The following is a 12747-nucleotide window of genomic DNA, read 5'->3' on the forward strand; positions in this document are numbered from 1 at the left end:
GGGAGTCGATACAAATGTGTGTGTTTGTACAGATGGGTGACCACATTGCTATCCTATAGCAAGGTCTCCTAAAGTGAGTGGGGGCTCTGCAGTTCCTTTGGCAAAAATAGGTGATTGCCCCTGGACAGAGTGTGTTCCTGGTTGGAAAGACAGCTCTGTCCTACGCCTCTTTTCTGTAGGTGCTCTGCAGGCTATCACGGCAACCCTCGAGCAGCAGGTGGTAGCTGCCAAACGTGTGATTGCAACCCCCAAGGCTCTGTCCACAGTGACTGTGACCGTGCATCCGGGCAGTGTGTCTGCAAGCCAGGAGCTACAGGGCTCCACTGTGAGAAATGCCTGCCGAGACACATCCTGATGGAGAGCGACTGTGTTTGTAGGTGATTCTCCTGTGTGTGTGCCTAAAGTTGGGTTTCCCTCACTGACGAGGGACCTGGCTACAGCACCCACAGGGTCAGTGGGATACCACACATTGCACTGTACTTTAAGTTTTGTTACATTTCCTGGACACATATTGCCGTTAAACCTACTGAATTGAACCTTTAGTTGTGCATGAATAAGCCAAGACACCTTTGATTGTGGTAGTCTCTTGAGATATAGCCCAGGCTGGCTTTGAACATCACAGTTCTGCCTCAATTTCCCAAGGACTGACTGAGACTAAAGGCACCCAGCTACTAATCTTGACTGCATCATTTAGCAGTGTCAGTAGTTCCTTTACTGAAACCAAGCATCAGTAAGCCTGGAAGAGAACACCCCTGTGGGGTTCTCATTTGTATTGCCCAAACTTCAGGCCTCTTTAGTTTTCTCCAGTTTTGATGGATGTCTCTGTCAAGTGCAAGACAAGGTCCCCCTGGGAAGTCTTCGTGGGCCATTGGGATGCTATCTCGTGATACTCAAGGGAAAAGGTTTTGGATTTTGTTTCTGTGTTTGTGCTAAGTAAATAACCCCGATTCTGGTCTCCACTGCCCTCTGTCCTTGAGGAGGAAGTCCTGGAACGCCCAGACTGTGGAGACAAGGCTAGAAGGGAACTGCGGTTCTTGTTACCAGTCCCAATTAAGAGGAATGAAGGGTCAAGTGGGAGGGAAGGAGAGCTGACCACTGGGCTCCCTGTCCTTTCTTTGTGACACTGAGGGTGTGCCTTTGCTGAGCCTCAGTCACCTGGTTGAGAATTGCAGCTCCCCTATGGCAGGAATGTGAATGAGATTTGTATGGTTCACGGGGCCCTGAGTGTGCGTTCTCCTTCCAATAAATACCATGGCTTGTGTAGCTCAGGGATAAAAGCCTATTGTGTTAGCTTTGTTTTCTCCCTGTGTTCTCTTCAAGCCTGTGATGATGACTGTGTGGGTCCTTTGCTGAACGACCTGGATTCTGTTGGTGATGCCGTTCTGTCTCTGAACCTCACGGGCGTTTCCCCTGCTCCCTATGGAATCCTGGAAAATCTGGAAAATACAACTAAATATTTCCAGGTTGGTGCTAGGGATATAGAGATGGTGGCTAGGAACAGCTGTCACTGAGGGAGAAGGAGTGGGGGTAATTTTCTCCCCAACCTTTCAGTCCCCCATGTGGCCTGGGACAGTGACCTTATCCCACACTTCCCTTGGGTTTCTGGGAGCTCTAATGGAGTTGCTTCTCAGAAACCTATTTGGGTATTCACGGATTTTGTCCCACCTTCTGGAATTAGGTGGCACCTCCTGCCCCGACAGACCTCTGGGTATTTGAAAAAGCTGTGTCAAGTACAAATACTAGAAATAAACCTCAGCCATGTCTGCTTCAGTGTTGGTTTATGCCAAAGATGAGCCATTTTCTGATACATGCTGCTATTTTTAATTAGAGTTCCAGGACACAAAAAATAGTCTTCCTCCTCGGCTGACTAGTAAAGTCTCCGAGGGTCCATCCTTGGTTTATGTTTTAGCAAAAGATCTGGTCAACAAAGGCAAGAAAAGTTAAGAAATTGACTCAGAGACAGCACTCTCCTCTGGAATGGTAATTCTCATTGGAAAAATGTTGCTAAATTATATTTTTTACCTCTACATTATATTTAAAATAATCTATTCAGTGTGTCATGAAGTAAGAGGAATGGTCATTACTAAGCACTAGATTATAGATAGAAGCTTCCCCTTAGTGTGTGCTCACTCCCTCACACATGCACCCACACATTCACTCGCACACTTACACAAGCACTCAGAAACTCACATGCACACATGCACTCAAACACACACTCACACATGCACACTCACATGAACTCACACACACATTCAGGCAGTCACACACACACACTCACTCACATATACTCACACACACACATGCACACTCAACACTCACATGAACTCACACACATGCACATACAGACACTCACAGACTTACACATGCACACAAGCACACACTCATCCACTCACATATACTTATACGTGCTCCCATATAGCATACACTCACACACAACACATGCTCACACACACAGACTCACACTCACACACTGGTACTGGGGAGGAGCAAATATTTTTACATCACTTCGTATTGCATAGCCAAATGTGTTTTTCGAAAGATGGGGGGGTTAGTCACAGTTTAGTCACAGGAGTATAGCTGTGTTTTGAATTTATCAGGTAACTAAGTAGTTGACTCAGATCTTAACTAAGCCTGACTGGTTTGTTCTAACCTACCCACTGATCCCCTTAACAATGCTTCACATTTGTATCCAAAACTCTTTGGAGGGTAGGAATGTGAACAGAATTGTTTCTATTTTTTACCAATAGAGTGAAATTGGGCAATGTACCTCCACCCTTCCCTAAATAGCAATGTGATCGCTCTATAGCATTGTGAAAGGTTTTAGGCAGAGAAGAAAAGAGGTTAGAATGTTGGAATGGATTAAGCACTTAATTATAAACCATTGTGATGGCTTCTTATTGGATACATTGTAACTTTAGCCTAGGAAGCACTCCTTTATGTTTTGACAATTATCATTAATAGTTTACAACCTTGAGAGTCAAATAAAGCTGTATTTGGTCTACAAAATTGCCACCTATCTCAGGTTCCTCTTAAGAGACCAGTGTTTGAATTTATGTCCCTGTAGGAGCCACACAGAAGGCAGCACCATGGAGGGACATTGCTGTAATTGAAGGCTGATGGTGTCCAAACATGAGTCCTTTTCTTTTAAGTAACTCTTAAAGAAATTAGGATGTCTTCTGCATACCAAAAAGCAATTAGCCCATGACTCTCTGAAGAACGGAATACTTTAAATGTGACACAGTCAGCGGTATAATTGCTTTAGGCAGTGTAATGTCTGTCTTTTGGTTTTCCTAGAGGTATTTAATAAAGGAAAATGCCAAGAAGATTCGAGCAGAGATCCAGCTCGAAGGGATTGCAGAGCAAACAGAAAATCTGCAAAAGGAGGTGCGTTCTCTACACAAAGATCCGGCTCCAGACAGCCTGTCAGCACAGCGCCTGGGAGCCATTGGGTCTAACCTGGCAGGTTCTAGAGGTTCTGATGAGCTGTACAGCAGACACATATCAACAGGCAGTTCTAACCGAAGCTTCCCTGCTGCAGTGGGAAAAGGCTCCTGATTGGCCACTGTTGCCCTGGGTCGCTAAGGAAGAACACGGTGATCAGCTTAGCTTCTTGCCTTCGCTTACCCTAAGTGGTGCTCCAAGATAACTGAACCATCCCACCTTTCCTAAGTCGAGTCTGTCATGGCGTTTGTGAGAAGCCTGGGCTGTCTGTTGAATACCAACCAGCCTGCTTGATTCAACTTCCCAAGCAAAGCAGACAGTGTAGAATGCTCTCAGGACTCATTTGTCTTGTCATTCAATGACGCATGACTGTCTACAATTGGATGCTAATGTGGATAGAGGGCTTTCGCTTTATGGCGGGGGTTCGAAACCTGTAGGTCATGACCCCTTTTAGGGGGTCAAACGACGCTTTCACAGGGGTCACCTGAGACCGTCGGAAAACACGGATTATTTACACTGAAGTTTGTAACAGCAGCAAGATTACAGTTATGAAGTAGCAACAAAAGTAACTTTATGGTTGCGGGGGGGTCACCCTAATATGGGAAAATGCATTTTAAAGGGGTACAGCATCAGGAAGGTTGAAAGGCACTGCAGTAGGAATGCAGGAAGCACCTTGACCTGCTCTGCTCATTTAGATTGTTTATAAAAACAAACCATCTCTTCTCATGGTGAATGTGTGATTTCAATACCCACCTAGTCAAATTTTTAGCCCCGAAATATTAACCTTGGTTCGAGATAGCATATATTTTCAGTTCTGGATATATTTTGTTGCTTAAAAGAGGCAACAGCTAGAGTTCAGAAATGTGAGCGATACTCAAGTAACTAGGCTGAATCTCTCCTGTCTGCTCAGCTCACCAGAGTGTTAGCACGCCATCAGAAGGTGAACGCTGAAATGGAAAGAACTTCCAATGGGACTCAAGCCCTGGCCACGTTCATTGAGCAGCTACATGCAAACATCAAAGGTAGCATGGGCAGACTCTCCACTGGGGACTTGTGCTTATAGATAGTAAGAGTCATGGTCACCATGTGATGTGTGTGAGCAGTGCAGGACTGGGCTTCCTAGGGCTGAGGGACTGGAACATCTGATAGCACAAGCACCCAGAAACGTTCAGGTCCCAGGCTTCCGCAGAGTGTTTCCTGTTTTCAATTCTTTATTATGCCTGGCACTTGGATCCATATCTCCAGCCCCTTTCCAGCAAAGTTGAAATGCTCTATCCATGCCTACTTACCCACAAGACAGCTGACAAGCTTGGGGCTCCTGCTTGGTGCCAGCTACCCTCTCAGAGTGCTTCTGCTGCTCGCTTACACCGTCTAGCGTGTGGTTGTCGGTTTCTTGACTACTAGAAAAGTTCCATGCTGTTCATTCAGAGCTATGATGTGAAGCATCCAAGGCACAGAACGCGGTGCCGAAAAGATTTATGGGGAATGAGTAGGAGAAGGATCAGAACAAGAATCGCTCAGTGAAAGAGTGGTGCCGGGTAGATACTGCTTTATACAGGAGATATGGCTGCAAAGTCCACGTCTGCCCAGGCACAGGGCAACATGGTAGCGAACATAGAGCCAGCCCTTATGGATTTGTGGCTGTAGAGGAACACTACCATTAAATACGCCAGGAATCCCCAGTCCCTGGGGGTGGCTTGTTAGGTGATATCAGAGAGCACTTGGGTGCACAGGGTGCTTAGAGGTCCAATCCAGCCTAGATGTTCCGAGCTTTCCTCACCAAAGAGCATTCCACACGCTTCCATTCACTACTGTCTACCCAGAAGAGACTTACTCAGTGATGAATCTTCTCCATAGAAATCACAGAAAAGGTGGCAACGTTGAACCAGACGGCGCGTAAAGATTTCCAGCCACCCGTGTCTGCCCTTCAGAGCATGCACCAGAACATTTCGTCTCTGCTGGGACTCATCAAGGAAAGGAATTTCACAGAGATGCAGCAGAATGCTACCCTTGAGCTCAAGTAAGTCCTGCGTGGGGTCAGAACACTATCATCAGTGAGAACCAGGTATCTGGATGCTGGGAGCGGGAAATGATGGAGAAAGTGATGGCTGAGAATTAATATTGCCAGAGAGGAGAGAGGCCGGTGGCCAGGAAAGGAGGAGAGGGGCATCTGCCCCTCCAAATACAGAAACCGAGTAAGCGAAATCAGTAGCATCCATCACTGGCCCAGTGCTCTAGGCCCCTTGGGACTCTACATTATTTTTCCCTCCTATACACTAAAGAGCCCGGTGAACTGTTACTGTACAGATAGATCAAGGACAAGGTAATCTGTCGGGAAGAGAATAAAGTAGGATATCAGATCATAAGCTGGACACTGTCAGAAACCCTGAACTTGGTCATACAAGCCCTCATGAAACTTCATGCGTGACCCCGGAGAATGGTGTACACGGATCGGGGTACTTGTGCCTTCCTTCCTGGGCCTTTCCTAGGTTTTGTTTTGTTTTGTTTTGTTTTGTTTTCTCACACATTGGCTTTCTGTCAGGCAGTTTCAGGATTGTTCTAATCACTTACCCAAGACTCACTAAAGCTCTGCTCTTCCTGGTAGTATTTGAGGCGTTTGTATATTTTGTTACTGTGAACGATCATGGGATTCAATGTCTCAGGCAAGCTGTGTTTTTTAGTTTTCCATATTGCTATGCTTAATATTAAATATTTATACTGCAAGTTCTCTTCCTCTTCCTCCTATCCCTCCTCTGCTTCCTACTGCTCCTACCTTCCCACTCCCTCCCCTTCTCCCTTTCCCTCTCTCCCCGCCTCCTTCTTCTCATCATCCTTATTTCCTCTTTTTTCTTCTACTTTGAGACAGGGTCTCACTACGTATCATTGCCTCATCCTCCTAAAAGCTGGGATTACAGTCTGTGCTTCTACAAGCAGATTATGAACCCCCTTTTCTGTATTTTGGGGTATTATCTTACCAGAGTAGACAGTGGAGCTAGATCACTTAGTCAAATCATCCCCACTTTGGGGCATGTTAAAATAAAGTACTATATACCTTCCCTACAACACACACAGCACCGTCACATCTCCTTTTGTCCTTGAACACATTTTTTTTTTGACCCGTGGCTTTGAGTAACTAGAACTTAAAAGGAAAGGCTTGTGGTTAGATAGGGTTTGAAACGAGGTCTTGTGGTCTAGTTACTTGGTTCAATGAAATCTGGGGAGGCCCTGGGAAAACTGAACTGCGTGTTATAAAGTAGCAAGATGCTAGAGCGGGAACCAAGGACACAGAATGCCCATTTATGCAGTGAGGATGTTGGCTTCCCCACAAAGGACAGAATTTATGCCTAGGAAGGAGCTGATTAAGCAAGCAGTCCCAGGCTGGCAGTCCTGGGGATTCAGTCATCCTGCAGTATGCCCCCTTTCTCATGGCTCCCCGCAACTGCCAGTTCCTTGGTTCGCTCAACAGAAAGGATTGAGCCCCAGGTACAAACATGGTGTCAGGAGTTGGCGACACCCAGAGAAACAGTAGAATTTTTATACCCACCAGAACTTCTAGACCACTTAGGAAAAGTTCGCTTTTGAGTATACATTTGATGTAAGACACGGAAAGTAGCACCATCCCCTCTCTGCCTACCCTGTCCCCTGACCTCCCCACTGGCTGGGTCCTCTGGGGCAGCCTCCCGTATTACTGTGGCTCTCTTTCTGTTTGGAATAAAGCTGTAAATCACAATCCATATTTCTTTCTTCTATCTATATGATGAAGGGGACTTTTATTTTAAATAACAGGGGTGGGGGTGAGGTAGGCGGGTTTTAAAGTGTATTCTCCAGCCACCCACTTTCTAGTTTCCATAGATAATCCTCCTCCCAGTGTCATAGATTATTTATCATCATTTTACCAATTATAATCATTGTAAAATTCCAGGTTGGTGCCTGAGTCTGGGTAAACAGTTTTGGTACATATACCAGTCATTTTCATATTATGCCGGGAGCTCACTGCAACTCCCGGGCCTTGACGTGTAATTGACTTTACAGCCAAGATTCTTTAAGGCTGTGCAGCCAGAGGAGAAATGAGATGGGAGGAGTCTGTGAGGACGTGTGGGAAGGAATTCACTGGAGTTACCCTATACCTGTTTCCCCAGTAGGGAGCATGCAGTACGGGTGATATACCTGCCCGGGGAAGCCATTAGAAATTCAGTATCCTTTGCTTTACTGGGCGCTGGTCATCCATAGAGCTCATCTGAATGCCAGACTCCCAGCAGGAACTTAGTGCTCATCTGAATGCCAGACTCCCGGCAGGAACTCAGTGCTTGGACTCCCGGCAGGAACTTAGTGCTCATCTGAATGCCAGACTCCCTGCAGGAACTCAGTGCTTGGACTCCCGGCAGGAACTTAGTGCTCATCTGAATGCCAGACTCCCGGCAGGAACTCAGTGCTTGTCCACAATCTCCTGGCTTGCACAGTGGAGCCACTCACTGTCGTATCAGTGGGAGGAGTGTGTCGATACTTACAACCTTACCCACTGGCCTCGCTGAAGACAGCTTACTCCAGCTTGCCATGTGACCTTGTCTCCACACACTGCAGATGATCCCGGGCAGCTGAGTGGACCATTTCCTCCTGTTGGCGAGCCAACAAGTGTTCAAAGATAACTTCAATACAGAAATGTGTTCTGAGATGAGTGTAGGAGGGGCAGCATGTACCAATGGGACCAGCTCTTTACTGCCTGTCTTCCTGTTTCAGGATACTGATGTGCATAGAGAGTTTCCAGGGAGTGGGTAGACTGAGGAGTAGACCGGAGCATGCTATTCTTGTGGAGTCTGCTTGGTGGGATTGCAAAAATTCATGGGATTGCAAAGAACAGCAATCTAAGGGGAAACCACTTATTCTCCATGGCTTCACAAGAAGCTAAGAGTGTGATGTCACCGATCCAGTTCATGTGATTGAGGCCACTGATCACGTTTAGAAAGGAATAGAGGGAAGTCTCCTACATAGACAGTAGCACGCCTTTAATTTCAGCACTTGGGAGGCAGAGACGGATGGGGTCGAGGTTAGACAAATTAATCCCTCTGTGTTTGAGGCTAGCCTGGTCTACAGAGTGAGTTCCAGGCTAGCCAGGACAACATATTAAGATCCTATCTCAAAAAAAAAAAAAACAATGAATAAATAAATAAGAGAGGGCAATTCTTTCTTATTTACTAAACCTTGTGTTTATCAATGGTGACAATTGCATCTTTTAAGCAATTTGAACTTCAAGGTTTTTGTAAAAACTGTTTAATCAGCCTCAAAAGGCTTTTTCCACCCTACAAATAAGTTGCCCTCTTCTTTCAGTCTCTTGCCCAGATGCAGTTGCCACTGATAACACAGAATATAGTCACTGTTTTCCAGGCCGGGCTTCACTGAGGTGACTTATTTTAATTTCAGTGCTAAAATGTGAGGAGAAGTTCTCGAATACAGTCAGTGTGTTTACCTAGGAAACAGCCAATCTGCCTGTAACTGTTGCTGTCCCAGTCAAGGGCTGGGGTGATGGCTCGCTGGGTAAAAATGCTTGGTGTGTGTTCTAGTCCTGATTCACCACCGCTGTGATGAAACAATGACTAAAAACACCTTGGGGACGAAAGGGTTTATTTCACTTAACATCCACATTGCTCTTCCTCATTGAAGGAAGTCAGGCTAGGAACTCCAACAGGAATGCTACACATGTGTGACATGGTATCCATGCATTCCATCCCCCATTACACACACACACACACACACATGCACAGGCACACATACCTACATGCACACACAGGCACAGATGAACATCATCAGAAGAAGAATTGCCTCTGGACTCAAGCAGTCAGGATCCATGCTAATCATTGTGATTCACATTCATAAGCCTAGCAACAAAGGAATGCTGAGGCAGGAGATTTTATTTTGTGTGTGAGTTCAGTATCAGCCTGAGCAGTGTAGCCTAGGCCTGTCTCAAAAATAAAGTCAGTCACCATACAGTCTCTTATATTCCAAGAAGAAACTATGAATGCATAAAAATCCCTCATTAGCATCTCAAGACTCAAGCTTTATTTTTTAATTAGATATTTTCTTTATTTACATTTCAAATGTTGTCCCCTTTCCTAGTTTCCCCTCTGAAAATCCCCTATTCCCCCCCCCTTCCCCAACCCATCCACTATTGCTTCCTGTCCCTGGCATTCCCCTATACTGGGGCATAGAACCTTCACAGGACCAAGGGCCTCTCCTCCCATTGAATAGCTGAGTAGTACTCCATTGTGTAAATGTACCACATTTTCTGTATCCATTCCTCTGTTGAGGGACAAACATGCTTAATCATCAGGGAAATGCAAATCAAAACAACCCTGAGATTCCACCTCATACCAGTCAGAATGGCTAAGATCAAAAACTCAGGTGACAACAGATGCTGGCGAGGATGTGGAGAAAGAGGAACACTCCTCCATTGCTGGTGGGACTGCAAGCTGGTACAACCACTCTGGAAATCAGTCTGGCGGTTCCTCATAAAATTGGACATAGTACTACCAGAGGATCCAGGAATACCTCTCCTGGGTATATATCCAGAAGATGTTCCAACTTATAATAAGGACACATGCTCCACTATTCATAGCAACCTTATTTATAATAGTCAAGCTTTGTTTTTGTTTACGTTCTAAGCGAACCATTTCTATTCATCAGGGCTGCTAAAGACTTATTGTCACGGATTCAGAAAAGGTTTCAGAAGCCTCAGGAAAAGTTGAAGGCATTGAAGGAGGCCAACAGCCTCCTTTCCAACCACAGTGAAAAACTGCAGGCTGCTGAGGAGCTCCTTAAGGAAGCTGGAAGCAAGACCCAGGAGAGCAACCTCCTGCTGCTCCTTGTCAAGGCCAACCTGAAAGAATTCCAGGTGAGTCTCAGTGTCTCCTTCTCCGTTAGGAGTTGCAACTACACCGGCCTGTTTGTAGATAGCACCAACTTTAGCTCCTAACAAAGTGAGCCTGGCTACTGGCTTACAGGTGACGCTCAGAGCCAAAATCGGGTGCTGACTTTCTTTCATGATATATCCTCAATTGGTGATTTTTTGATGCAGGAGAAAAAGCTGCGTGTTCAAGAAGAACAAAATGTGACCTCAGAGCTCATTGCCAAGGGTAGAGAATGGGTGGATGCTGCCGGGACTCACACAGCTGCTGCACAAGACACCCTAACAGTAAGTTCCAATTTGGACAGCCCTTGCCATTGCCAGAGCAGCCACAGACCTCGCCAACGGGTGCGCGCACACTTGTAGCTAAACAGTCACATGTGTCTGTTGTAATCTCTCCACGCAGCAGCTGGAGCATCACCGAGATGAACTCCTTCTGTGGGCCAGAAAAATCAGGAGCCACGTAGATGACCTCGTCATGCAGATGTCCAAACGAAGAGCCCGTGACCTGGTCCACAGGGCAGAGCAGCATGCCTCTGAGCTGCAGAGCAGGGCAGGAGCTTTGGACAGGTAAAACTGCTACACAGTATTCATAGTCCAGGAAGCGTTTGCTGGCCCTCATCCCAAGGGTGAGGGTGGCCATTTTGGTTCGTGCTGAATCATTTTTATGCTGGTTTTGCATGCACGCCCCCGCATGCACACTCCTGTGTGCCTGTGCTTGAGTACACACACACACACACACACACACACACACACACACACGTAGACGCATGTGTATTTAAGTGGATATGCATGTAAAAGCCATAGGACAAACTTTGATATTGATCCTCAGGTGTGGTGCACATATTTTAAAACAATCTCTTGCTGACCAGGAATTCACCATGTAGGCTAGGCTTGCTGGCTAAAGAGCCCTGTCTGTCATAGGCTAGGCTAGCTGACTTGAGAGCCCTGTCTGTCATAGGCTAGGCTAGCTGACTTGAAAGCCCTGTCTGTCTTAGTCTCCCCAGCACTGGGATGACAAGCCACCAAGCTTGGATTTTTTTTCTTTCCCCGCATAGCATCTGTATTAGTTAGGGTTTTACTGCTGTGAACAGACACCATGACCATGGCAAGTCTTATAAAAAAACAACATTTACTTGGGGCTGGCTTACAGGTGCAGTACATTACCATCAAGGTGGGAGCATGGCAGCATCCAGGCAGGCATGGTGCAGGAGGAGCTGAGAGATCTATGTCTTCATCCAAAGGCTGCTAGTGGAAGACTGACTTCCAGGCAACTAGGATGAGAGTCTTAAGCCCACACCCACAGTGACACACCTATTCCAATCAGGCCACACCTCCAGATGGTGCCACTCCCTGGTCCCAGAATATACAAACCATCACAGCGTCTGAGGAATAGAAGCAAGATACTCATGCTTTAAAGCATGGTTTTTGCTGGCTGAGCCTTTTCTCCCGTGAACCTTTATTCCATCATGTAAAACCGAGACTCCTATTTCACTTGTGTGGCAAGTCAGTTTCCCTCCTGTGTCTGCCAGCTTTCTTTACCATAGGCATATATGCATAATAGGAAAATACAAATAGAATACTATGCTACCATACAAGGCTATCACAGCTTGGGCACACCTATGGTGCCCAAGTGCTCTGCACATGAGCTGTATGAGGATGCTGTGTTCTCTATAGTTCTTGTGTTCTTGGAATCCATGGTTTAAATGGAGGATGCGGATGCACACACTCTGCCTGTAGAAGTCTCTTTGCCAGTGCTAAAAGTTATCACATCCAATCATGTCTGTTGCCTGCTGGTGCAAATGTGTGTGTGTGTGTGTGTGTGTGTGTGTGTGTGTGTGTGTGTGTGTGTGTTACAGTTACCAACCAAGGGCCGAATGTACACCAGGCCGTCACTCTAACATTGAACTGTATTCATAATCCTCTTTCTTCTTTTTATCATGAGACAAGGTCTCACTAAAATGCTTAGGCTGGCCTCGAACTCACTGTGTAGCCCAGACTAGCTCTGAATTTGTGATCCTCCTTATTGAGCCTCTTGGTCTAGGCTAGCAGGTGGATTTGTTTCTTTAAACTTTGTTTTAAGGATGGATGCAAAAAGTTCAAGTGGGGTAGGAACGTTTGAAAATGGGAAACTACGCCTCATTGAGAAAGTGTCATGAGTTTATACAGCCAACGGGATTTTAAAACAAAAAACAAAAAACAAAAACAAAAACAAAATTCAATAGATTATCAAGGAAGGTAGGTACTGGAATGAATGGCTGTGAGTACCATGCCAACCAGTGGCAGAAAGTGGAGCAGGGCCTCAGCTTCTATCTTTTCCCATCATTCCTAAAAGAGAGGATACGTGGGCTCTACCCACAGCTAGACTAAAACCTTGTTTAGTATAGAGTAGTGAAAGCAATTTGAGT

The 12747-nt window shown here is 45.9% G+C and overlaps 1 protein-coding gene across 5 annotated transcripts in view; it reads left to right on the top strand.

The window, feature by feature from the left end:
• The window catches only part of Lama1 (laminin, alpha 1), a 125519-nt gene that overhangs the window by 83573 nt on the left and 29199 nt on the right, over window positions 1–12747 (top strand). For 4 of the 5 annotated variants that reach the window (XM_006523717.4, XM_030249517.1, NM_008480.2 and 1 more), the window contains 8 exons: window positions 180–373; window positions 1321–1463; window positions 3295–3384; window positions 4352–4463; window positions 5299–5461; window positions 10120–10327; window positions 10511–10627; window positions 10746–10909. In XM_006523717.4, coding sequence (XP_006523780.1) covers window positions 180–373; window positions 1321–1463; window positions 3295–3384; window positions 4352–4463; window positions 5299–5461; window positions 10120–10327; window positions 10511–10627; window positions 10746–10909 — 1191 coding nt within the window. Of the gene's footprint in view, window positions 1–179; window positions 378–1320; window positions 1464–3294; window positions 3385–4351; window positions 4464–5298; window positions 5462–10119; window positions 10328–10510; window positions 10628–10745; window positions 10910–12747 lie in introns of those variants that run through there. The other variant, XM_006523718.4, reaches the window with a different exon arrangement.

Source organism: Mus musculus, chromosome 17 (genome assembly GCF_000001635.26).
Source record: "Mus musculus strain C57BL/6J chromosome 17, GRCm38.p6 C57BL/6J".
Lineage (NCBI taxonomy): Eukaryota > Metazoa > Chordata > Mammalia > Rodentia > Muridae > Mus > Mus musculus.